The sequence below is a fragment of the Ovis canadensis genome, chromosome 21 (genome assembly GCF_042477335.2).
Source record: "Ovis canadensis isolate MfBH-ARS-UI-01 breed Bighorn chromosome 21, ARS-UI_OviCan_v2, whole genome shotgun sequence".
NCBI lineage: Eukaryota > Metazoa > Chordata > Mammalia > Artiodactyla > Bovidae > Ovis > Ovis canadensis.
This window is the reverse complement of record NC_091265.1, coordinates 41,670,635-41,697,821: the sequence shown is the minus strand read 5'-3', so window position 1 is coordinate 41,697,821 and position 27,187 is coordinate 41,670,635. Positions and strand designations below refer to the sequence as shown.

Here is a 27,187-nt window from a genome sequence, read left to right as displayed (position 1 = left end):
GGCCTGGAGAATCCCATGGACAGACTAGCTTGATGGGCTACAGACCATGAGGATGCAAGAGTTGGACATGACTGAGTGACTAACTCTTTCTTTCCTATTTTGCATCTCTTATCTTCCATTCCTTGAAATGCATTCTTCAGAAGTTCCTTTCGTGAGAGTCTTTGTGGGGTTAATGCCCTAGGTTTTTTTCTGTCTGCAAATGTCATTGTTTCACGTTTTTCTTCTGGATGTGGTTTTGTCAGGCTGGCATCGCAGGGTGACAGTTACTGTCCTCCAGCACATTGGAGATGCACTGTCTTAATGTTATTCTTGTGAGACTGGCCATCAGTCAAGTTGCCGATCACTTTCAGTGATCTGCCTTTTTCCTTCCTAAGGGCTTTTCTTTTTTCTCTGATGTGGTACACTGTCATCAAAATGCATCTAGTGGTTTTCTCTTTATATCACATTTTGGGTTTATGATGTTTCCTGGATTTTAGGATTAGTGTCATTTAGTATTTCTGGATGGTTTTCTGCTATTATTTCTTCATAGATTGCATAGTGGTTGAGACCACAAACTCTGAAGCCAAGCTACTTGGCGTCTCTATGAGACCCTGGACAAATGTTGCAACTTCTCTGTGCTTCAGTTTCCCCACGTGTAGAGTGGGGATGGTATTATTCCTCATCTATAAAGTGGGGATGACATCATTACCTACCTACAGGTTTTCTCGTGAACATTAGTGAGTTAATTACATGATAGTTTAGAACAGGGACACATGGTAAATACTATATATTTGCTAGCTCCTATAATCATTTTTATTATTACCTCTTTCTAGATGTTTCGTCCAACATATGTCAGTGTTTCTCTTTCTAGTCTCCATATCCCTTAACATCTCTTTCTTGTTTTCTGTCTGTTTGGCTCCTAGGTAGCTTTCTTGATAATTTCTACAGATGGATCTTCTAGGTTTCTAGTCTCTTTTCCTCTGTGTCTAATCTGTTTAATCCATCCACTGAATTTTACATTCAATCTTTATTAGTTTCTAGATAATCTGCTTGGGACTTTGTTTCGATATTTGCTTGGTCGGTTTCTGGCTTGGTCTTGATGCTGATTCACATTATCAATTCTCTTTTGTCTTTAACCCTGTGAAGCATAGCAATCTTAAAATTCTCTATCTGAAAATCCCAGTGCTGAAGTCTGTGTATGCCTGATCTTACTGTCTGTGTTTCCTCTGTCACTGTGTGATGGTGATTTGCTTCTTTGTGTATTTGTAATTTTAAACTGTTAGCTGCTCACTTTCCTTGGGACTTTATCTGTGGGAATTTTTTCAGGTCTGAATTATAGTTGAGTTCCTCCAGAAAAGAACTTGTGTTTTCTTTTGCTGATGGACTGGAGGAACTTCCCGGCATGGCTCTCATCTCTCAGGATATCCCCAGAAACCTCACCTGTCATTTGCAGCTTTAGCGAGACCACAGGTTGTATGAGCATGGACCACAGTCTTTCTTTTAACTGCAAATTCTCCAGAGAAAATTTCGGTTTGCCTAGATCCAAGAATTTAACAATTTCTTGGTGGTTTTATTTTTCACTAATGAGAAATACAGTAAGGTTTAGTCTTTTGAGGTCCCAGTTTTTTCATGGGGCACCCTTGTTAAACTTCCCAGCTTCGGGTTGTCTAAAAACTCTATTTTCTAGCCCTGCTACATCATGCAGAGCTTAAAGTAGCCGTAATAGGAAATATGAGTTTCCTTTTGAGAGCGAAGGGGGTTGACTTAAAGAATTTAAGGGAGGAAGTAACTTGATCAGCTCTGTGCTTCAGAAAATCCTCTTAGGCTACTGAGAGGAGAATATAGATGAAAATACAAATCTCTAGTCAGACCTCTACGTGGAAACAACTGCATGAATACTTTGATTCATCCACACAAAATATCCAACTATTTATGCTGTTTTGTAATGTGATATATTTCCAGTTAGATCCTTTTAATTGTGGAATCTGTTTTGTCCTAATCCCTTATCTTTAAAATGAGATGCTTTCTAGCTGTGATGAATCTAAAATGAAAATCTTTGGTACCCGTAGAGGTTTCTTCATGTACCCTCCTCTCTCCTTGGATTTGTTTTGTACCATAGAGAGTGGAGATCTCAGATGGGAATCTCTGACAGGCCAACCTTCATCCCAGGATGACTCCCATCCGTTAGGGCCTTAATGGTTCCCAGAGGCTCCCCTTTCCTAACTGTGATATGCTCAGCAATCTAAGCCCCTCTCCGCAGCCCTGAAGTTTATGTTAGAATTCTTTCCATTAGAATTGAGAATGCAAGGCAGTGTCATTTAGAGAGTCCCTATAAAGGACAGTTTTGTTGGGGAGTATGTTTTGGGGGGAGGGTGTGTGTGTGTGTGTGTGTGTGTGTGTGTGTGCGCGTGTGTAGCTGATCTTACTACATGAACTTGCACAGATATATATTTTGGAAGAGGGGAGCTTATCCCTGGATCTCATTCCATGCCATGCAGTTATTACCAGCCACTGAAAGCCAAGCAGATGAAACCCGGAGAGGGGAAATATCCTGATGATGTCATTTGGACTCTGGATCCCACTGTTCCTGGAGCCAGACTCTCTTGCCAGCTCCAGGAATAGTTATTTGAACCAATAATGTCCCATAATGAATCTCATTTGGGTCTGCCCTCTGCTCACACAGCCACAAATATATCCATATCAAAGCTTTTATCACACTGTACTTTAATCATCTGAGGACACGATTCTCTCCTGTTGTACTACGAGGTCTTTGAGAAGAATGAACACGTCTTTGAGTCCTAGGGCCTGCAATAGTGCCTGACCCAATACTCAGCAATTTTTTTTTTTACTAGAAATGCATGCATTTGTGCCTGAAGGCATGAGTGAATTAGTGATTGAATAGACAAGTTGGAGAGATGAGAGTTGGGAAGTGATTCTGGGCAGAGAACTTTAAAGGCTTCACTGTGAGAAACATCTGACAGTGGAGAAGCAAGCCAAAATGAAGGCAAAGAATATTTGACAGGTTAAGTGAAGTCGCTCAATCGTGTCCAGCTCTTTGTGACCCCATAGACTGTAGCCTATCAGGCTCCTCCATCCATGGGATTTTCCAGGCAAGAGTGCTGGAGTGGATTGCCATTTCCTTCTCCAGGGGGTCTTCCCGACCCAGGAATCGAACCCAGGTCTCCTGCATTGCAGGCAGACACTTTACCATCTGAGCCACCACTTTAAAATGCACCCAACATGAGACTTCCCTGGTGGTCCAGTGGCTAAGACTTCCATTCCCAATACGAGGGGCCAGGGTTTGATCCCTGGTCAGGGAACTAGACCCACATGCTACAACCAAGACCAGGTGCTGCCAAATAAAGAAATATATTAAAAACAATAAAATGTACCCAAGAGTTAAGAAGCCCTGTGGGAATTAGAATGTACCTGGAGTTGACTTAGATTAGTTTCCAAGTCCTGTACTATTTGGGAAGCAGTGTATTGTGAGAGTGGAGGACCAGGCCACCGTGAACGCAGAGAATCCCAGGGGCATCCAAGAAAGTGGAAACAGAATGTGCTAGACTTGGAGGTGGAGACAGTTTCTGGGTTGCAAGATCCTTTCTATAAAAACCTTTCTGGAGGGTGGGCTTTGCCAATCTTGGCTGTTCTTGACCAGGGATGGAGGACCATGAGTGCATAATCAGAATGACCCTTGATCTGTGGTGGCCCTGCCTTGGGATGCTGGATCAAGGTTAGTCTGAACTGGTTGGATGGAGGGAGAAACAGTTGCAAGGCTTCAGGGAAGGAAAGAGGCTTCAGCAAGCTGGGGAGAGCCTGAGGAGGGCAGGAGGTCTGGGACTCCCTCGTGAGAACTGACGTGATCCTTGCATAGGGAATCACACAGCTTCTCAGACTCTTGGTAACACCAGGTAAGGCAGCAGGTGTGAAGAGACCTTCTCCTGGGCGATCCAAGCCAGAGGACCAGAAGTCTCCTACAGAGTCAGGGGCCCCAGGAAGGGCCTCCTGCTTCAAGGCAGCTCTGAGCTGACTTTCTACTGGAGTAGAGGAGAGAGAAGGCTTACTGAATTCTTTCCTTCCCATTCCTTTGTCTTTTACGTCCATCTGTGCTTGCTCATTCAAGGGTTAGGCTCCTCCAAAAGTCAGCGAATCATGGAGACAGGACCCCAGGGCTCCTGAGCAGCCGTGTGGTCGGGGAAGCCTGTGACCAAGATCATCTCAGTGGGGAGAGTCAGCTCCTGTCTGGTCCTTCGTTGTGTGTCCTTCCAGCTGTCAGCGATTCAGATCTGCTGTCAGGGAACATTGCCTGGGGATTCTAGAAATGAAAAAGTTGGGACAATCAGTGCTCTAGTTTTGCTCATCTGGAATTTATTTTTCCTCCGAGCATAATGTAAATTGATCCACAGATATTTACTGAATGGCTGCTTTGTGCAGGGCACTCTCGTGGACTTTGCTTATAAGGAGTGAGCATCACATAGTAAAGTCCTCAGTTGAGTTCAGTTCAGTGGCTCAGTCGTGTCCAACTCTTTGTGACCCCATGGACTGCAGCATGCCAGGCTTCCCTGTCCATTACCAACTCCTGGAGCTTGCTCAAACTCATGTCCATCGAGTCGGTGATGCCGTCCAACCATCTCACCCTCTCTCGTCCCCTCAGAGAAGGAAGTCTCCTTCCTGCTGTCAGTCTTTCCCATCAGGGTCTTCTCCAGTGAGTCAGTTCTTCGCATCAGGTGGCCAAAGTATTGGACTTTCAGCTTCAGCATCAGTCCTTCCAGTGAATATTCAGGACTGATTTCCTTTAGGATGGGCTGGTTTGATCTCCTTGCAGTCCAAGGGACTCTCAAGAGTCTTCTCCAACACCACAGTTCAATAGCATCAATTCTTTGGCACTTAGCTTCCTTTATAGTCCAACTCTCACATCCATACATGACTACTGGAAAATCCATAGCTTTGACTAGACAAACCTTTGTTGGCAAAGTAGTATCTCTGGTTTTTAATATGCTGTCTAGGTTGGTCATAACTTTCCTTCCAAGGAACAAGTGTCTTTTAATTTCATGGCTGCAATAACCATCTGTATTGATTTTGGAGCCCCCCAAAATAAAGTCTGTCACGGTTTCCATTGTTTCCCTAATTTGCCATGAATTGATGGGACCAGATGCCATGATCTGAATGTTGAGTCTTAAGCCAACTTTTTCATTCTCCTCTTTCACTTTCATCAACAGCCTCTTTAGTTCTTCACCTTCTGCCATAAGGGTGATATCATCAGCATATTTGAGGGTTATTAATATTTCTCCTGGCAATCTTGATTCCAGCTTGTGCTTCATCCAGCCCAGCATTTCTCATTATGTACTCTGCATATAAGTTAAATAGGCAGGGTGACAATATACAACCTTGTCACACTCCTTTCACTATTTGGAACCAGTCTGTTTTTCCACGTCCTGTTCTAACTGTTGCTTCCTGACCTGCATACAGATTGCTCAGGAGGCAGGTCAGTGGTCTGGTATTCCCATCTTTTTTCAGAATTTTCCACAGTTTGTTGTGGTCCACCCAGTCAAAGGCTTTGGCATGGTCAATAAAGCAGAAGTAGATGTTTTTCTGGGACTCTCTTGCTTTTTCTATGATGCAGCGGATGTTGGCAATTTGATCTCTGGTTCCTCTGCCTTTTCTAAAACCAGCCTGAACATCTGGAATTTTGTGGTTCACGTACTGTTGAAGCCTGGCTTGGAGAATTTTGAGCATTACTTTGCTAGTGTGTGAGGTGAGTGCGATTGTGCAGTAGTTTGAGCATTCTATCGCATTCCCTTTCTTTGGGATTGGAATGAAAACTGACCTTTACCAGTCCTGTGGCCATTGCTGAGTTTTCCAAATTTGCTGGCATATTGAGTGCAACACTTTCACAGCATCATCTTTCAGGATTTGAAATAGCTCAACTGGAATTCCATCACCTCCACTAGCTGTGTTCATAGTGATGCTGCCTAAGGCCCACTTGACTTCACATTCCAGGATGTCTGGCTCTAGGTGAGTGATCACACCATCGTGATTATCTGGGTTGTGAAGATCTTTTTTGTATAGTTCTTCTGTGTATTCTTGCCACCTCTTCTTAATATCTTCTGCTTCTGTTAGGCCCAGACCATTTCTGTCCTTTATCGAGCCCATCTTTGCATGAAATGTTCCCTTGGTATCTCTGATTTTCTTGAAGAGATCGCTAGTCTTTCCCATTCTATTGTCCTAGTGTTTGTTATATCATGGAGACACGTGCATATGTAGTCAGTAGGCTTGGATTAACTCAGTGCTACTCTGGGTGATTTTTCCTGTTTGATCTGATCGTATTCAATCAGTGACGAGAAGATTCCAGTGCATTTGCACAGTTTGTGTGTGTTCTAAGAAAGGCCCCTGACTGTAAGTCCGCCACTCTGGGCTGCCTGAGTACTCTGGCCCTAGAGGAGTTCTCTGGTGGCGTCTGCTCTAGCCCCAGGGGAGCTCTGTAATGAGGACCCCTTCTGATGCCTTTCCAGGGGCCCGGGTCTGGGGTCTGCTGACTGGCTCGTCGTCTTGGTGGTCGAGTGGCAGATGCAGTGGGCTTCTCCCACACTGTCCTCTCCCGACGGCCTCCTCCTTTCCCATAACCTCTCCGAGCCTTTACCCATGAAATCTTGGATGAAAACTGTGCTCCTAGAGCTTCGCCTTGTCATCCGGGCCACCTTCTTCTGCACTCTGGCCCCTGTCAGTCCCAAGTGCTGCCTCTCTGAGGTCCTCCTCTTCTGGTTACCCTGTCACTTAAGCCCAGGACTCGTTACTGTTGCGTGTCCTGAGTGTCTGTTTCTGCTGGTGGCTGTTTTCAGAGCAGGGCAGCTGTAATCTGCATGGCTCCCTCGCTTCTGGGTGCCCAGAGCCAGAGCTGGTGCGTGTGCGCGTCCAGCCTCAGCCTGATCTCTGGGGTACAGCCCAGCTCCCAGTTGTGGCTGCCTGGCAAGCTCTCTGTGGCCATGTGGCTCTGTCCCCATCTTACCTCTGTGGCCCACCCCTAAGCATGGCTGTGTTCCTTGTATGGTGGATGGATATTTACGTGGTGAGAGCAGAATCTATCTTGTCTTGGGATCTTCGGTCCTGAGTAAACGGCAGTGCCCCCTACTTCTTCACATGCTGTCTTACATCATCAATGCAATCTATGAGATCCAACAATATGCTGTTTATGAGATATTAATTTAAAACCTAAGGATAGAAAGAGATTCAAAGTAAAGAAATGGAAAAAGTTTCACCAGGTAAACAAAAACTGAAAGATAATGTAGTTATATTAGTTTTTATGGTTATAAGGACCTTTTTATTATAAAATGATTATTTTTATATTAGTAGAAAAATATTTAGAGTTGACTCACTGGAAAAGACTTTGATGCTAGGAGGGATTGGGGGCAGGAGAAGAAGGGGAAGACCAAGGATGAGATGACTGGATAGCATCACTGACTCGATGGAAGCGAGTCTGAGTGAACTCTGGGAGCTGGTGATGGACAGGGAGGCCTGGCGTGCTGCGATTCATGGGGTCGCAAAGAGTTGGACACGACTGAACGACTGAACTGAACTGAACTTTTATGGGGTTCAGGATGGGGAACACATGTAAACCCATGGCTGATTCATATCAATGTATGGCAAAATCCACTACAATATTGTAAAGTAATTAGCCTCCAACTAAAATAAATTAATTAAAAAAATAATAAATTAAATGGAAAAGCATAACTTTTAAAAAGAACCATTTATAATATCAAAAATGTTATTAGGAATAAATCTAAAGCAAAGCATATACAAGCCTATATGTAGAAACAAAAAAAAATTTTTGAATGACATTAAAGATTATCCAAGTAAATACAGTTCATGTTCATGGACAGGAAAATCTAACATAAAGATATGAATTCTCTTTATTTTCTCTACTATATATTCAGTAAAAATCTCAATAGAATTATATGAAGCTTGATAAACTGATTTTTAAATTTAAAAAGAAACATCAAAAATAGATAATATGCTTCTGAAAAAGCAGCTTAAGGAGAGGGGACCTGCACTTTAGTGTGAAGCTGTAGCAGTTAAGACTATATGGTACAGACCTAGAGAGAGACAGGTTGATCAGTAGATTGCAAAAGACAGCCCAGAAAGATTCACTCAAATACCAAACTGAAATATAGTAGAACTAGAAGGCAATGGCACCCCACTCCAGTACTCTGGCCTGGAAAATCCCACGGTCGGAGGAGCCTGGTAGGTTGCAGTCCATGGGGTTGCTACGAGTCCGACACGACTGAGCGACTTCACTTTCACTTTTCACTTTCACACATTGGAGAAGGAAATGGCAACCCACTCCAGTGTTCTTGCCTGGAGAAACCCAGGGATGGGGGAGCCTGGTGGGCTGCCATCTATGGAGTCGCACAGAGTCGGACACGACTGAAGTGACTTAGCAGTAGCAGTAGCAGCATGGGAACTTAATGGGTAAAGAAGGAACTTTTTTTATTAAATAAGGCCAAGAAAAATTGTTATTGTAGCAGAGGGGGTTTTTTGGTGTCCATCAAAAATAAATAATAAAATGTCTTACTCAAGGTCACACTTTAAATAAATGATTCTGACCCTTCTGTATAATCCTCATCATTTGATACTCAAGAAGCTACTTAACTCCCTTGGGTCTGTATCTTATCATTCATAAAATCGGAACAACATCTGCCTGCAGTTATTCTTAGGGATTTCGAAGCTGCTGCCGCTCCTGCTGCTGCGTCGCTTCAGTCGTGTCCGAATCTGCGCGACCCCACAGACGGCAGCCCACCAGGCTCCGCCGTCCCTGGGATTCTCCAGGCAAGAACACTGGAGTGGGTTGCCATTTCCTTCTCCAATGCATGAAAGTAAAAAGTGAAAGTGAAGTCGCTTAGTTGTGTCCGACTCTTCCTGACCCAAGCAGGGAGAAGCAAAAAGCAAGTTTTTAACATTTTGGTTTTTGAAGTATCACATCTGATGAAGTCAAAGAAAAGAAATGTGACATTTCTCACCGCGCCACTAGGTGGCAGTCGATGATTATTGTGGGGCTCGTGTTACCCTTGACCGGCCAGCAGGGGGCTCACGTCCATGAAGTCTGGAAGGAGGTCCAGATTAAACAGGATGGCAACGGGACTCATGTTGTTTCTGGATGATTATTCATGGATGGCAGTGAGCTATTTCTGCCAGTTTAGGGCAGTGTCTATGAAATCAACCTCTGGAATGGTTATTCCCGGTCTCCAATCCTGGATCTAAGGATTACTAATTTGAATTTGCTACCAGGTAAGTTGCTTAACCTCACTGACCCTCAGTTTCCTCACATGTGAGATGGTTGTGTCCCCTTATAATAGGGTTGTTGCAAGGTCCTCAAACACAAGTGAGTGCTCAGCACAGGAGAAAAGCCCTAGGAATGTCAGGAACGTACTCATCTTCATCCCCATCATCTTTATCGCATTCCTTTCCCACAACTTCAGAGCCTCTGAAGCTTGGCCTGAAATCCAATCCCCCAAGGCCAGCAGAGTCTGGAGCTGCTCAGGCCATATCTGTTCCTGTGAGTCTTTGGGGCAGATCAGTGGGCCAGACCTGGATCTTCAGGCAGAGTGTGTTTCCACTGCTGCTGCTGCCTCTCTGTTAGTAGATACATTGTGTAAACATGGGCTGTAAAGACGTAAAGGATTGTTATGTGCTGTGCTGTGCTTAGCCTCTCCGTCATGTCCAACTCTGCAATCCCATGGACTGTAGACTGCAGGGCTCCTCTGTCCACGGGGATTCTCCAGCAAGAATACAGGAGCGGGTTGCCACGCCCTCCTCCAGGGGATCTTCCCTACCCAGGGATCCAACTCAGGTCTCCTGCATTGCAGGCAGATTCTTTACCATCTAAGCCACCAGGGAATCCCCCAAAAGGACTGTTATAGCTGATGAAATTCTCTTAGCTCTCACAGGGTCATTGGATGAGGCACACGGCCCTTGGGTCCCCACAGAGACCAGCTCCCTTCCATGGCTTTCTAGCTCCACTCATTCACTCACTTCAGCCGCTCAGTTGTGTCCAACTCTTTGCGACCCCGTGAACCACAGCACGCCAGGCCTCCATGTCCATCACCAACTCCTGGAGTCCACCCAAACACATGTCCATTGAATCAGTGATGCCATCCAGCCTCTGTCGTCCCCTTCTCCTGCTCTCAATCTTTCCCAGCATCAGGGTATTTTCAAATGAGTCAGCTCTTCCCATCAGGTGGCCAAAGTATTGGAGTTTCAGCTTCAACATCAATCCTTCCAAAGAAAACCCAGGACTGATCTCCTTTAGGATGGACTGGTTGGATCTCCTTGCAGTCCAAGGGACTCTCAAGAGTCTTCTCCAACACCACAGTTCAAAAGCATCAATTCTTCTGCACTCAGCTTTCTTTATCATCCAACTCTCACATCCATACATGACCACTGGAAAAACCATAGCCTTGACTAGATAGATCTTTGTTGACAAAGTAATGTCTCTGCTTTTCAATATGCTGTGTACGTTGGTCATAATTTTCCTTCCAAGGAGCAAGTGTCTTTTAATTTCATAGCTGCAATCACTATCTGCGGTAATTTTGGAGCCCAGAAAAATAAAGTCAGCCAGTTTCCCCATCTATTTTCCATGAAGTGATGGGACCGGATGCCATGATCTTAGTTTTCTGAATGTTGAGCTTTAAGGCAACTTTTTCATTCTCCTCTTTCACTTTCATCAAGAGGCTTTTTAGCTCCTCTTCACTTTCTGCCATAAGGGTGGTATCATCTGCATATCTGAGGTTATTGATATTTCTCCCAGGAATCTTGATTCCAGCTTGTGCTTCCTCCAGCCCACCGTTTTCATGATGTACTCTGCATATAAGTTAAATAAGCAGGGTGACAATATACAGCCCTGATGTACTCCTTTTCCTATTTGGAACCAGTCTGTTGTTCCATGTCCAGTTCTAACTGTTGCTTCCTGACCTGCATACAGGTTTCTCAAGAGGCAGGTCAGGTGGTCTGGGATTCCCATCTCTTGAAGAATTTTCCATAGTTTGTTGTGATCCACACAGTCAAAGGCTTTGGCATAGTCAATAAAGCAGAAGTAGATGTTTTCCTGGAACTCTCTTGCCTTTTCGATGATCTATCGGATGTTGGCAATTTGATCTCTGGTTCCTCTGCCTTTTCTAAATCCAGCTTGAACATCTGGAAGTTCATGGTTCACGTATTGCTGAAGGCTGGCTTGGAGAATTTTAAGCATTACTTTACTAGCGTGTGAGATGAGTGCAATTGTGCAGTTGTTTTAGCATTCTTTGACATTGCCTTTCTTGGGGAATAGAATGAAAACTGACCTTTACCAGTCCTGTGGCCACTGCTGAGTTTTCCAAATTTGTTGGCATATTGAGTGCAACACTTTCACAGCATCATCTTTCAGGAATTGAAATAGCTCAGCTGGAATTCCATCATCTCCACTAGCTTTGTTCATAGTGATGCTTCCTAAGGCCCACTTGACTTCACATTCCAGAATGTCTGGCTCTAGATGAGTGATCACACCATCATGGTTATCTGGGTCCTGAAGATCTTTTTTGTATTGTTCTTCTGTGTATTCTTGCCATCTCTTCTTAATATCTTCTGCTTCTGTTAGGTCCACAACATTTCTGTCCTTGCATGAAATATTCCCTTCGTATCTCTAATTTTCTTGAAGAGATCTCTAGTCTTTCCCATTCTATTATTTTCCTCTATTTCTTTGCATTGATCCCTGAGGAAGGCTTTCTTATCTCTCCTTGCTATTCTTTGGAACTTTGCATTCAAATGAGTATATCTTTCCTTTTCTACTTTGCTTTTTACTTCCCTTCTTTTCACAACTATTTGTAAGGCCTCGTCATACAGCCATTTTGCTCTTTTGCATTTCTTCTTCTTGGGGATGGTCTTGATTCCTATCTCCTGTACAATGTAACAAACCTCTGTCCATAGTTCATCAGGCACTCTGTCTACCAGATCTAGTCCCTTAAATCTATTTCTTACTTCCACTGTATAGTCATGAGAGATTTGATTTAGGTCATACCTGAATGGTCTAGTGGTTTTCTCTACTTTCTTCAATTTCACTCAGATTTTGGCAATAAGGAGTTCATGATCTGAGCCACAGTCAGCTCCTGGTCTTGTTTTTGCTGACCCTATAGAGCTGCTCCATTTTCAGCTACAAAGAATATAATCAGTTTGATTTCAGGGTTGACCATCTGGTGATGTCCATGTGTAGAGTCTTGTGTTGTTGGAAGAGGGTGTTTGCTATGACCAGTGCACTCTCTTGGCAAAATTCTATTAGCCTTTGCCCTGCTTCATTCTGTACTCCAAGGCCAAATTTGCCTGTTGCTCCAGATGTTTCTTGACTTCCTACTTTTTCATTACAATCCCCTATAATGAAAAGGACATCTTTTTTGGGTGTTGTTCTGGAAGGTCTTGTAGGTCTTCATAGAACTGTTCAGCTTCTTCAGCGTTACTGGTCAGGGCATAGACTTAGATTTCCATGATATTGGATGGTTTGCCTTGGAAACGAACAGAGATTATTCTGTTGTTTTTGAGATTGCATCCAAGTACTGCATTTCAGACTCTTTTGTTGACCGTGATGGCTACTCCATTTCTTCTAAGGGATTCCTGCCCACAGTAGTAGATATAATGGTCATCTGAGTTAAATTCACCCATTCCAGTCCATTTTAGTTCGCTGATTCCTGGAATGTCGATGTTCACCCTTGCCATTTCTTGTTTGACCACTTCCAATTTGCCTTGATTCATGGACCTGGCATTCCAGGATCCTATGCGATATTGCTCTTTACAGCATCGGACCTTGCTTCTATCACCAGTCCCATCCACAGCTGGGTGTTTTTTTGCTTTGGCGCCATCCGTTCATTCTTTCTGGAGTTATTTCTCCACTGATCTCCAGTAGTGTGTTGGGCACCTACCGACCTGGGGCGTTCCTGTTTCACTATCCTATCATTTTGCCTTTTCATACTGTTCATGGGGTTCTCAAGGCAAGAATACCGAAGTGGTTTGCCATTCCCTTCTCCAGTGGACCACATTTTGTCAGACCTCTCCACCATGACCCATCCATCTTGGGTGGCCCCACATGGCATGGCTTAGTTTCATTGAGTTAGACAAGGCTGCGGTCCGTGTGATCAGATTGGCTAGTTGTCTGGTTGTGGTTTCAGTGTGTCTGCCCTCTGATGCCCTCTTGCAACACCTACCATCTTACTTGGGTTTCTCTTACCTTGGATATGGGGTATCTCTTCACAGCTGCTCCAGCAAAGTGCAGCCGCTGCTCCTTACCTTGGACGTGGGGTATCTCCTCTCCACGGAGGCCTCTGACCTTGGACGTGGGGTATCTCCTCTCCACCGAGGCCTCTGACCTTGGACGTAGGGTAGCCCCTCCCGCCGCCCGCGCTTCTGCGCCGTCGCAGCCGCCGCCCGCGCTTCTGCGCCGTCGCAGCCGCCGCCCGCGCTTCTGCGCCGTCGCAGCCGCCGCCCGCGCTTCTGCGCCGTCGCAGCCGCCGCCCGCGCTTCTGCGCCGTCGCAGCCGCCGCCCGCGCTTCTGCGCCGTCGCAGCCGCCGCCCGCGCTTCTGCGCCGTCGCAGCCGCCGCCCGCGCTTCTGCGCCGTCGCAGCCGCCGCCCGCGCTTCTGCGCCGTCGCAGCCGCCGCCCGCGCTTCTGCGCCGTCGCAGCCGCCGCCAAGGGGCTGCGCACACTTTACAGCTCCAGAAAACCCAAATGACTCCCTGGTCACCCTCTCCTTCCCGAATTGCTGTTGAGGCCTAGCTGCCTGCCAGTCTGGTTTTCTCTGGCTTTCCTCTGCCAGTGCTTGGCCAGGGCAGGGCAGGAGAAGTTCACAATGGGATTTGTCCAGGGTAGGGTGGGTAGGGTGTGTGTGAACCCCGTGGTAACAGTTTGGGCAGCTGGCCGAGGAGGAGGAGGAGGGCAAGGTGCAGGCCTGGCCTGGGTTCACCTTCAGTCTGCAGCTCCCTGAGGGGTGGGGTTGTTGGATGGGGGACACCTGTGAGCCCTGAACCTACGGTTCTCTGTACTCAGCTCCTTGTATGGGGCTGGAGTTGAGAAAACCAGGGCTGCGGAGCTGGGCTGTGCCCAGTTTACAGATAACCGTGCCCTTTGGGAGGATGGCGGGCAGAGCCTTGCTGGAGCAGAGTATGTTCCAAAATGTGATCTGTGCAGTATCAAACCTCCTCACGTGCCTTTCCAGTGCTATACTGGTGGTGCCTCTGAGCCTCTGTGCGTGCAGGCCTCCTAGTGTTCTGCACCCAGCCCTCTTCTCTGCCTCCTGGAATCGCCTTTATCCTTTAGGACCATCGAGCTCCCTTCTTGGAATGTATCCCGGCTCATGGGGCGCTTTCCTTGGCTGACTCCCGCAGCCCCTGAGCACTGCCCCTAGATTGGACAGAGCACGCCCTGCTCTGCAGCCATTCGTGGGTCTGTCCTCCAGGTTGGAAACCCCCTGAGAGCAGGGTCATGTCATGCAGCCATGGGTTCATCCATCTATTTGTACAGCAAATACGGGACTGAGCACCCGTTACTTGGAGGGCCTTGTTCTGTACTCAGCCTCTTAACTGCGGGTTTGCACAGAGAGCCAGGCCTGAAATCTGCCTCCTGACTCCCGCCTGGCCTAGTGCCTTTTCCAACTGACCCTCCCCCTTCCCACCTCTCCAGAGCCCAGCCCCCCCAGGGTGTATTTCCGGTGGGGATGGGGGTGGGGCAGTATTCAGGACCTACCATCCTCTAAGCCCCAACAGGCAAGCCCCTGTGATGGGGGCCTCTGGGAGGCCCCCTCCACCTTCTCTGGACAGTCCCAATCAGGGAGCAATAAGGCTATATCTTTTCCTTTTTTAAAAAAACCGTGATTTAATGTACATTTATTCTTAACATGCAGAACATGTAGTACAAAGATTTCCTACTGAATAAGTGATACTCATTAAGCCGAAGAAGGAAATAAAAGGAATTTTTAAATCAAGTTTTAGCTGAAGTGTTTGAAATACAAATATACAGATTTTAATCAGTGGAAAAAAATCTCAGTTCTGTTCTTTCACCAGGAACTTCAACTGAACCTAGAACTTTTTCACACCTCAGTTAGAAAATAAAACAGAAACTCAGGGAAAAAAAAAAAAAAACAACTATAAAATTGGCTGCTGAGAGAGCAAAGTTTTTTACAGAGACCTGTACAGCATCATGCCAAGAGGGGCAATGTCTGGCAAGAGTTGAAATAGCATTGTCTTGCTTCGTGCAGGTCGAGCACTGGTCTGAGCCCTTCACGTGTATTAACTCATGTAATCTTCAGTGCCACTGTATGAAGTGAGTACCTTTATTACCCCCTTTTCCAGATGATAAATGTGAGAGAGGTTAAGCAACTAGCCCAAGATCACACAGCTAACAAGGAGCCATCAGGAAGCAAAAGATATTCGGTGCAGCTGTTACACCCCAGATCATCTCACCAATGGCCAAGGTGAAAAGGTGAGCCTAGAATATATGAAGCAGAGCATAAAAGATGTCTAACATGCCCAGGCACCTTCCCAGGACGCCCAGCCACCCTGTGAGCCAGGCGTATGCTGTCTCATGCTCCATTTGGGCCCACTGGGCTGTGCAGCTTGGTTTCAGAAGGGGGTGGTCCATGAGCCCTCTTTTGCATACACAGGGCTGCTGGGGAATTCTCCCCGTTTGCCTGAGCCCACCGTCACTTGCTGTTCTTTGAAGTAAAAACCACAGCACTCTCACACATACCCCAGGTGTGCATCATCAGATTCCCAAATATGTTTCCATATGTAAATTTCCTCCAAAACATTTAACTCCAACCTCTTCCTAAACTGCTTATGACCATTCAGAATGCTATGTCCCATCCTGCTTCTGTTCTGAAGGTCAAAACAGAGGCAAGCAGCCAGAGAAATGGTGGGGCTTGAGGACAACTCAGCCACCTGGGGAGATTTCTCAAGAGCCCACAGCATCACTCAGGGTTCTTGGCGGTACAAAGACAGAACCAGAAGGGCAGGGCTCGTGTCTGCTTTCTCACCTCTGAGATTCTGCATAGGGTTCCATTTGGAAGGAGGTTCTGTGTTCTAAAAATAAAATTTGAAAGGTACTGGGCTAGGTTATTGCTAAGATCTTCATGGGCTCCCATCTCCTGGGGCTCATTTGTTCGTTCCGCAAACATCACTTAAATGCCAGGAGCTCAGGGGCACAGAAGAGCCAGTGGTAGATAAAAATGTTATGGTCTCTTCCCTCATGGAGGTCCAAACCCACTTGGAGAAAGACAGCAAGAAAACAATGACTAAATAAAATAATTATACAGGGTGGTGGGTACCATGAAGGAAATCTACATGCTGCTGGGATCTGGAGTAAACTGGGGGCTTCTTTGGGAACTTTAAGCTGAACACTGGAGGATGAAAGGGAACCAGACCTGATAAGAAGCAGGGGGAAAGCATTCCCAGTGTAGGGGACCACAAGTGCCAAGGTCCTGTGGCAGAAAAGGTTAGCTTCTACTACAGCTGCAGCTGAGGGAGGGATAAGGACCGCCTGAGTGGGGTTTATTCTAAGTGCACAGTCATTGAAGAGCTTAAGCAAAGGAGAGACCCTAACCATTTTCTGCTGAGAGAAGAATGCCTTGCAGGAGGCAAGGAGATCCATTAGGAACCTGCCGTAGTAGAGGTGGATGGTCTTCGTCAGAGCTGGCTGGGTTTGCTGAAGGACCTGGCATGGGGGCAGGTACGGAGGTGAGAATCATGTTCTGAATGTGTATGAGAGACCTCGTTTTCCCACCTGCATGATATAGGTGTTCCCAGAGGTGTCTTCCCTGGTGGCTCAGATGGTAAAGAACCCACTTGCAATGCGAGAGACCTGGGTTCGATCCCTGCGTTGGGAAGATCCCCTGGAAGAGGGAATGGCAGCCCACTCCGGTATTCTTGCCTGGAGAATCCCCATGGACAGAGGAGCCTGGCGGGCTACAGTCCATGGGTTGACAAAGAGCTGGACACGACTGAGCGCCTGAGCACAGAGGCGGCTACGCCTTTACTCTCACCTGGAGTTCTCTCTGCTCTGCATGACCTGCCACACTGGTTTCTCTGCGCTCTGTGCTCAGGTGTGCCTGCAGACCTTTGCAGTGCAAGGGACACTGGCCCCTGATCTCCGCATAGTTAGTACCTTCTTTTCATGTGGGCTTAGCTCAGCCGTCCCATCCCCGATTGTACCCCTACCCAGACCCCCTCCACCCAGACAGCATCACCTCACCCTATTTTATGTTCTTTACTTTCACTCTCTGAGAGGAACTTGCCCATTTAGCTGCTCATTCCTTGCCTAGCCTGCCTCCCCTGGAATGTAAACTTCATGAATGCAGCGGTCTTCCCCAAGGTGCCCGGTGGCTGCGGGCAGCCCGTCAGTGCTAGATCTCCCCACAAGAGGGCGCCTGTAAGTTCCCTTTTCTGTTTCTGGCTGGAAAACGCTCCCAGGAGTGAAACTAACAGAACCTTGACTCAAATTTCACAGTTTGCCTAGGATTTGTCGCATTTATGCACACTGTCATGTATCGTGGTCTTTTGTGTCTCTGTAGGTGAAAAAAAAAAAAAGAAGTTTTTCTGTGGGATTTTGAGATATTGCCTTGAGACAGGGAAGGGATGTGGCGTGGGACCCTGTCTCCCTCCCACACCTCTCCTTGTCTGCTAAGCTTACACCGACTCTTGCTTGGGGTGACTTGTTCATATGTCTCCACTGACTGAAGATTATCTTCAAACAGATGGGATATAAATTAACATTTTCTTGATCATAAATATGTATTTGGCCATTCCCCAGAGATTTCCTAACCGACTGGGTGAGACTAAGGAGATGTCTGTTCCGATCGATGAAGGCTGGCAAGTGTTTGATATAACAAGGGACCAGAGAGTGTTGCCTGGTAACTGATCACTGCTGTCATTAGAGGCAGCCGCGGAGTAGTAGAACGGATGCCGGGGCCAAGGCAAGGTCAGGGGGATGAGCCCTGTTTTGAATCCTGGTTCTGTTGGCTTCTAGCCACTTTGTGATGGCTCTGAGCCTACTCTGTCTGTGAGAATGACAGTGCTTTGGCAGACAACGAGAGGCTCTTTGTAAACACAGATGCAGGTGGTGATGGTCGAAGGGGGCGGGATTATTAACTGCTGCTGGTGCAGTCACGTTTGAGATCCCTCCCCTGGAATGGAGGGTCCCACTATGAAAGAAGGGCTCCTGTGAAGCTGAGAAGGGATGTGAGGAATGTCTGGATGTGTCACTTAAGTAAGGAGGAGGGCCCAAAATAGGAACTGGGAGCTGGGGAAGGAAGGTACATTCTGCACGGGTACAGAATGAGTGCCGGGTACCATCCTTCTCTCTTCCCGGCACTGTTCTGTGTGTGGCAGTTCTAGGCCACGAGGTCGTGCCTAGCCCACCTAAGAATGTGACCATTTCTTCACATGCATCTGCTTGGACTTGGGTCTGGCTTCACTCCTGGCCTTAAGTTCCCCTTCCTTGATTTAAAGATGTGTTTCAAAATATTTTCTCTAACATTTTGACATGGTTCATGGGTGGGGGAATCCCTGAGCTGGGAGGAGTAGCCCAAGACAGGATGGGCCAGGTAGAGAGATGATTCTGGAAAAGATATTTTCAATAACATTCCTTGCTGCTGACATAGGGCAGGTGTGAGCAGGCTGCATTTAATGGCCAGGGAGGGGGTGGACACGTTTCAAACGTTTTTCTATTGGAAAACGTGTTGTTGGCTTCAATACAGGAAGCTGGTGAAACTTGTTCATCATTAATAGCACTTTAAAAAACAATCTGCCTGGTCATTTTTATAGTTTCTTACTCTTTACTCACTTTTTGTTTTCTTTTTATTTCTTTAAGCATGTTCAGCATAATTGTTCTTTCGTCTCTGTCCCGATATCTGAAGTCTTTGTGGGCCAGACTCTGCAGTGCCCGGTTCCCGCTGTCTCTCGCTCATGGTGGTCTGTCTCCTTGAATGCACTGAGATTTGGACTGTGAGGCCCTTTTGGAGGTGGTTTCCTACGATAACTCTGTGTGGTTTGGCTCGAGACGCATTCTGCAGGGGGACTTGTGACTGTTTCCAGGCATCTGGACATACAATATACCACGGTCTGCTTGAAATTTAAACCTCATTGGAGAGGTTTTAAAGGTAGGCTGCCTTGTCATTTCAGACTCCTGCATCAAGCAAGGGTCATCCTGTAGCTCTCAAATCTCAGGGGACAATTTTTTTTCTCCAGCTCCCCCAAATCAGGACTGACCCAGACACTCTTCCTAGTTTTTGTTTCTTTTTGTTGTTGCTGCAATTCTTATCTCCCCCCAGTGTTCCTCAGGGTAGCCCTCCCTGAATCCTGGCTTTATGTGGAAGGGTCTCCAGTGTGACCCCCCAGCCTGCACGGGTACAGAATGAGTACCGCGTACCATCCTTCTCTCTTCCCGGCACTGTTCTGTGTGTGGCAGTTCTAGGCCACGAGGTCGTGCCTAGCCCACCTGAGAATGTGACCATTTCTTCACATGCATCTGCTCGGACTTGGGTCTGGCTTCACTCCTGGCCTTAAGTTCCCCTTCCTTGATTTAAAGATGTGTTTCAAAATATTTTCTCTAACATTTTGACATGGTTCATGGGCGGGGAGTTTCAGGGAGCCCTCAGCATTACCTGGGAACTCATTAGAGGTGCAGAATTTCAGCCTCCACGCGGACCCACAGACTCAGAATCTGCATTTTTATATAACTGCGGGAAACTGGGTTGAGAAGCATGACTTTCCTCTACTCTATTACCTGAAACAGAGGGAGGTCAGGCACTTTGCATGGATATTCCAGGATAGGGAGAAAATGAAATTCTTCTTTCCCTCCCCGCTAGCTTCTCCCTGGATCAGTGGCTCAAATGAAGAAAGGCCGTGGTTAGTGTGATGTCTCTGTCAGCGGCTGCCTTTCTCAGGCCTGCAGAAACCCTGGGTGGATGGACTCAGCCCTGGGCAGTTCCTGAGCTGGGCGGGACTCCTGGGGGTGTGGTTAAGAGGTCCCAGAGCTGCCTCTGCCCCGTATCTGCAGGGCCAGGCAGCCCTCATGCCTACTGAGTTTTCTCCATCTGCCCCCCAAGTCATGCCCCCCCAGCTCACCTCCCTGATGTCCCATCTATACCACCAATCTTCTGCCTTAGTTTCCCCACTCAAGAGCTGGCCCTGTACCCCAGCCTTGACCCCCTTCTACTCTTAAAGACAACACAGTGAATCTAAAGGGACAGGACTTTTCCCCTCTATGTTCAAGGGTCTATTTCCCTGGGAAAATAAGTGGACAAAGGAAATAGCCCATGCAGTCCAGGGTGAGAAACCATAGCCTTAAATAAGATTACTTGAAACTCTACATAATAAAATGTCCACTGAACTGCCTGAACTTGGCCTGGCACTAACTTCTTCACGTATTCTGCACCCCTAACTCTTGCAGTGTGGCTCCCACTTCCTCAGAACTCATGCTGAGTGGGGCCCTGGGCTCAGCACGTGGTGTGCGTCATCTCGTTTAACCCCCACACCATCCCCGTGCAGAGATGAGATGAGGGAGGCTCAGTCCACCCACTGTCCAGGGACACTGGGTTGGTAAACATTTGGATTAGAACCCAGATCTTTGAGACCAAAGCCCACTCTCTCTCTTTTTTAAAATATGCTTATTTTTATTCATGTATTTATTTGGCGACACCTGGTCTTAGTTGCAGCACACAGGATTGTCGTTGCACTGCACGGAATTGTTCATTGTGGCATATGGAATCTTTAAGTTGGAGCATGTGGGATCTAGTTCCCTGACCAGGGATTGAACCCAAACCCCCTGCACTGGGAAGGCCATCTTAGCCACTGGACCACCAGGAAAGTCCCCCCATGCTCCTTCTATTCCTCTGTTCTGCTCTCCTATGTGCAGCACCCAGCAGAGCCGCTGACCCAAAGAAAGCCCTCCATACATGCTTCTAAAATGACTGACTTTTGCCACGTAGAGACTGCTGGTACTGAAAGCCTGCTCTGTGTGAGCACGTTCTCAATGTTAGTTTGGATCTTTACAACAATCCAGAAAGGTACTGATGATTATTATTTGTTTTAAAAATAAGTGCACAGAGGTTCAGAGAGGTCAATTAAATTTCCCAAAGTCACACAGCTGATGAGTTTTTGATCCAGTTTTTGTTTGAGTTTTTGATCTTGAATTTTGGAAATCAAGCCTTTCTTTCTGATGCCTAAAGCCATGTCCTTTTGCTTATATCATTTCATCCCCCTAATAGGGGGGATATAGTCTTGGGAAGGGGTGTCTTAGAGTTGGCACAATACCAATGGTGCTGGAGACCCTTGAGCAGTCCGTGAGAAGCACCTGGAGGCAGATGGTGCTTGGAAGGTGTCTAACCATGTGAGGGAGTGAGTACCCCATATCTGGGGTATTAGGTGTCTCTCCCTCCAAGGAGCCCAGAGGCTGACAGGGGGCAACCTGGGTGTTCCCTTATCTCTGACAGTCTGAGGCACAGTCATCCTCTCCGTCAGCCCTGGAAATCCCTGCAGAGGATGACTCTGAGCCATCCATCCAGAGCAGGGTAATTCAGAGCACAGTCCCGGTTATTCTAGTTTCTAGGAGGTATTTGGGAAAGTCTTGGTTAATGAGGAAATCACCCAGAGTGATTAATGACGCTTGGGTCATCTTCTTTCCTCCTTTGCCGGCCTCACCCAGTGAGTGGCCTTTCACAGGGGCTGTTTCTTCTCCACATATGGAAGCAAAGAATGTGACACAACAGGTTCTGACCTTGTGTCTCAGCTGGGAAAAAGTTGAAACCCGAAATAAATGGAACCCATTATGTTTACAGTTGAATTTCAAAGGGCTGGTCCCCTAAAGTGTGCCCTCTTCTAACCAAATAATGTGAGCTCAGAGCTCTGAATGTACTGAACCGTCCTTCAAAGGCAGGTAATATAAAAATTCCCCTGCCTGCCATGGGTGCTAAGTCAGTCTTCCTGAAGTCCACCACCAGCCTGGGACTTCCAGCCACTTCCTTTATCACACTGAAAAATCTTCAAAGCTATCAGTAGGAACAGTAATGATTTGTATTTGCACAGAAAGTGGTAGGGACAAAGTGCTTCCACGTTCATTCCCATTTGAATCTCCAAAGACCCCTCTTGCAGTAAAGGGGTAATGTGAGAAGTGTCATCTCTATTATCCAGACCAGGAACATGGGGCCCTGAAGGCAGAGAACTTAAGGGACTTGAGCAAAGGTACTTGGATTCTAAGAAGCAGATCCAGGACCCCAATCTAGATTTCTTGATTCGAGATTCAGCTTCAGCTACTAACCTTGCATTCTTTGGGGAGATCATGTGCCTTGCACCAGTATAGCCCCTCAGAATAAATAATCTTACACAGGAGAAGAGTGTAACCTTCATGACCTGGAAGGTAAAAGGCCTTCAGCGCGTCATCTTAGGCTGTGACTGTCTCCACACCCTCCGTCACTCCTTTCCTGTGTCACAGCAAAGATTCCACTGCGGTTGTAACAATGTTTATGTCTCTTTTCACACGAGAAAGCAGTGTCTCAAGTGACTGGGAGCATGGGGTTCAAGTCTCACCTCCTCTTGAGCTGTGTGACCTGGGACAAGTTAGCTAACCCCTCTGAAACTTGATTCCTCATGGCTGACCTCATGGGCATGGTGATGATGATTGAATGAGATAAATCCTGGAGAGCTTAGCATAGTGTTCAGCACATAATAGGTGCTCATTAAATACAGATTGAAGATATCAGTATAAAGCCAGGACTGTCGGTCAATCCCTGGCACTGCCAGGCTCATTCTTGGACCATGTCTTCCAGCAGCATTGACTGAACACATGCTCCATGCCAGGCGCTTCTGTGTGCATTGCTCACTGGCTCCTTTTAGCACCTCTGTGGAGCAGGCATCGTTATTCCCATTTTACGCATCAGGAAACTGAGGCTTACTTGCCAGCTATGTGTCAGAGCTAAGATTTGTACTCAGCTCTCTCTGACTCATTCCACGGCTCTTCTGTGCAATAGAAAGTGATCAGTATACAGAGATGAGAAAAGGTGCTTTACTGATTAGGAGTAGGGCGACAGGAATCCCCTAATTGTATACAGGGACTGGTCCTCCTGGGCTGTGGCTCTCGCACGCGCTGTGCAGCTTTGAGGTGGTCACCTTGCCACCCTGGGCCTCCCTGTCTTCATCTGCATACCAAGGGGGTTGGACAGATCATCTCAAAGATACTTTCCAGTTCTGGAAGGCCACGATGTGCCTCAGATTTCAGAAAAATTCTAGTCTATGATCCTAGAATGGAGGAAGCATAACAATGGCCCCTGAAATCTCAGATAAGTTTAGCCTTGTGAACCCGTGTGTTTCTGTGTGAATTCAGAATCTGCCCGAGGAAAACTCTCTAATTATCCCACAGGGGCTAGGCCAGCTGGTAATTATCCCTATTATTTTTAATTGTATTTTATAAGGTGCCTTTCATCCAAGATCTCAAAGGGCTTCTCAAACATTCATTAGTGGAGCCCCGCCCCCTTCTCTGTGGATATGAAAGGCAGAGACGGATTTTAATGTCAGAAAGAAGAGGTGGAGGAGAGAGAAGAGGACTGGGATCTCAGGATTAATTTCGCCTCTGAGTTCAGAGGAGACAAGAGCAGAAATTTGCCAGAGAAAGTCCCACCTTCAGAAGTTCAAGAGATACTCAGTGGAGAGCAGATGGATCGGGAAATATTCTTTATTTAAAAAAAATCAGTTCCTGTGTGCCTAGGAGAGATCATTCCGTTTGGCTCTGTTCAGTTTGGCTGCTTCATTTCAGTGTAGACTTGTCCACCGGTTGCCCTCTGAGCTGGTCTCCAGCAATCAGGCCTGTGCTGATGTGAAAGACAGAAGGGAAGCACGGGTTTCTGAGGGTATCCACTGTAGACAAGGGCACACTGGAGTAAGCAGTAGGACACAGGAACCTCCCAGGAAAGTCCCGATGGATGCTTTAAACAAATGGCTAAGGCCAAAGCCAAGATGCCCCAGCATGTGCCCAGTGGCTGCCCCAACACCTCCTGGGCAGTAGGTGAGGGAGAGAGGAGTTTGGGTCCATATGCTGAGTCCAGGGACCTGATTGATGAATGACAGATGGCCATTGTGAGCAGCGCATCGTGAGGCCACTCTGTCCCTTTCCTCCCCACTCCCCTGCCCCATAACCGAGACACTCGGGTGCTTGTACCAAGTTTTACCCCATCCCATTGACTGGATAGAAGGGAACAGGAGGGAGCATGAAAAACTCCCCCAGGGTTGGGGGAGGGGCCAGTGGGCTTTCCTGCTGGTGTGAGAGCTCCCGGAGGACGGACTGCCTGGACTGCCATTCACCACTTTCCCCAGTGCATGTTCTGCGCACCGAGTGGTGGATGCCCAGAGCATATCTGTTGGCCGCAGGCATAGACCATGAAGCTGCCACTCCGTGTCTGGCCTTGCAAGATGGTCCATACAGAACAGAGAAGGAGCCTTCCTCTCTTTGTCTTGGAAATGGTTGAATCCAAGGGACAGCCAGGGTCACACCGTTCCAGTGACTTCAGAATGAAAGACGGAATTCACCGATAAGCTAGGGGTGAAGGTGCATATGGTGTGGTGACCAAGGGCCCAGGGTGAGGTGTGTGAGAAGCAGGGCCCACAGTGTGAGGTGACAAAGAGGAGGGCTGTCCTGCCTCCTGGGAGCTTGTGCATCCTTTAGCAAGAAGGCTGGGACCCATGGGGTAAGGCTGCCAACGCTTCTGCTGAGGGGGCTCCCAGGCCCCGAGACCGGTCCACTGGAGACAGTGCAGCTTGGAAGGATGCAGAGATGGGGGAAAGGATGAGGCCTGGCCTCTCCCACAGGGAACCAGTAGTTCTGTTTCGGAGATTAGACTCACACACAAGCAGTTCAGAGAATAATGCAGGGTTCGTCACTGACTAGATTGCGAGTTTCCTGTGTGGGAAGAAAGGGTCTTACTCAGGGCAGTCTTTCTTGTTGGGCCAGACAAAGGTCTAGGTACTCTTTCTGCTCCAGATACACCTAATGATTGGCTGTCACTTTGGATGACAGGAACGTTATGTGGCCGAGGTCAGAAACGGAGGAGTCTGGAGGCTAGGATGTCGGGGAAAGCTTCAAGAGGGAGGAGGAGCCATGGTGGTTACTATTAAGTGACCAATGAAAAGAATTACCATCCCCCACCTTGTTAGAGGGCAGTCTGTGGTGGGGGTGATGGGGAGAAAAGTGAGAGGTTCTAAGAGGCAGAAGCACTGCCTTAGAGCTCCCCAAAAGTGAAGTTGCTCAGTCGTGTCCGACCCTTTGCGACCCCACGGACTGTAGCTTACCAGGCTCCTCCATCCATGGGATTTTCCAGGCAAGAGTACTGGAGTGGGTTGCCATTCCCTTCTCCAGGGGATCTTCCCGACCCAGGGATCGAATCCTGGTCTCCAGCATTGCAGGCAGACGCTTTACCGTCTGAGCCACCAGGGAAGTTGCGGAGCTTCCCAGTGAGAAGGCATCTGAGGTCATGCCTGCTGGGGCTCTGTTCCCTTTCTCCCTGTCCTCACTCTCTGTCTGTGGGGATTCTCTGGGGCCGACATCGCCTCTAGACTTTGTGGGTGGTCCAGAATTCAGACTCAGTGCTGGACCCTCCTGGCCACAGGATCTGTCCAGGGATGACACCTGACACCTGCTGAACCAGTGAGAATCCCCTCCAGGGCTTCTTCTAGAATTCCTGGCGATAAGACACTCTCCTCTTAGGAGTTGCCAAGCTAGAAGAATGTAAGCCTGGAGCTGCTGGGGGGTGAGCCTGGTCACTGGATGTTGGAAGATGAAGCTAACACAGAAGGAACCAGAGCTTCAAGATAAAGAAGGACTTTAGCAAACTCTTGATAAGTTTTCAGATACAGAAATCAATATACTTCTCTCTCTCTCTCTCTCTTAATCTGTTAGATTTAAGTTTTTGTCACTTGTAAGAGAGAAAATCCTACCTCATATGCCCAGCTGATCAGTGAACCAGAACCTGGGTCTCCTGATCCATCCATCCATTCACACACGTACATTTAATGAGTAAGGCAGTTGCTCAATGCATGTTTTTGGATGAATTAACAAATGACTAATTTGTCATGATGTATTTGATGAGATACATCCAGCTCCCTTTAATCCTGGTGGAGATTTGTTAGCAAAGGGCAAACCTAGTTCTGAACTCAGAACTTGGAAATCAGTCAGGAATTCAGTCCTCCAGGGCAGTACTGACTTTCCTCAGTGTCTTCAGCAACATGGCCAGACGTGATCATTCCTTTGCTAAACGTGATTCGGTTGTGCTGGTGCCACAGCCCACGTGGGAGGGCCCAGGATGCCACTGACAAGCACGTGGGTTTTCCTGTTGGAGCTGATGCCGGTACTATGAGCTCTGCGGTGACATGAGTGTGAATTGCCAGGGAGGACTTATTTGCTTTGCCTCATGGGACCTGTTTTGCTTGCTGTTCATGATGATCACACCAAGGGCAGGACGGCCCAAGAACCTCAGAGATGGTGCCAACTCTCTCAGGATGACTCTGTTAAAAAAACTTGAGTCAGACGATATAGAAGTAAACCGGTCACAGATCTCAAAACTCCTGTTTCTCCAAGGAAAACTATAACTCGCAGAGAAGAAGGGAAGTGGCCAAGGGCGCTAAGAGAATAAGGAGAGACTAGATCTGGACTCCAGACTCCCAGTCTGCTGCTTTTCCTACTAAACCGCTTTCCTTCCTTGGGCCTCAGTCCCAAGCAAGTCCCTGCTTTGATCAGTCTCCTGGTCTCCCTGTCCTCATCCCCCTAGGAAGGGCTTCTGGAAAAATCACCTGAAGGGGAACCAAAACTAGGCCAGCTGGATGCTCCCCTGGGTTCCCTGGATGACCTCCTGAAAGGGTTTTCCCTCCCTAGGCATCCTGGAGTCCTGTTCTGGGCCACAGCAGGGAGCAGGGTTCATCAATAGTTTTGCCAGACCCATTCCCCAAACACTCACCACTTTAATCATCTCCATCTTTGGGTCAAGAGCCCTTGGCCCCTCCCTACCTGGAGGAGAGGCTAGCCCGATAAACTACCTTTAGAGCATTTTCTCTCGGTGTTCACATGCAGAGAGTCTCTGCTGTGACCACAGAGTCTTCTTTTCCTTCCCTGTGTCCACCTTCAGTACTCTGGAGTTCCGCATCTTTCTTTGCCCTCCTAATGC

The 27,187-nt window shown here is 47.4% G+C and overlaps 1 protein-coding gene across 1 annotated transcript in view; it reads right to left on the bottom strand.

Moving 5' to 3' along the window:
* Nucleotides 1-27,187, bottom strand: part of LOC138427280 (mas-related G-protein coupled receptor member X2-like) — a 63,269-nt gene that overhangs the window by 10,538 nt on the left and 25,544 nt on the right. The window contains exons 2-3 of the mRNA XM_069566626.2: nucleotides 13,282-13,809; nucleotides 9,040-9,076 (exon numbers count right to left, since the gene is read on the bottom strand). Coding sequence (XP_069422727.2) covers nucleotides 9,040-9,076; nucleotides 13,282-13,809 — 565 coding nt within the window. The remainder of the gene's footprint in view (nucleotides 1-9,039; nucleotides 9,077-13,281; nucleotides 13,810-27,187) is intronic.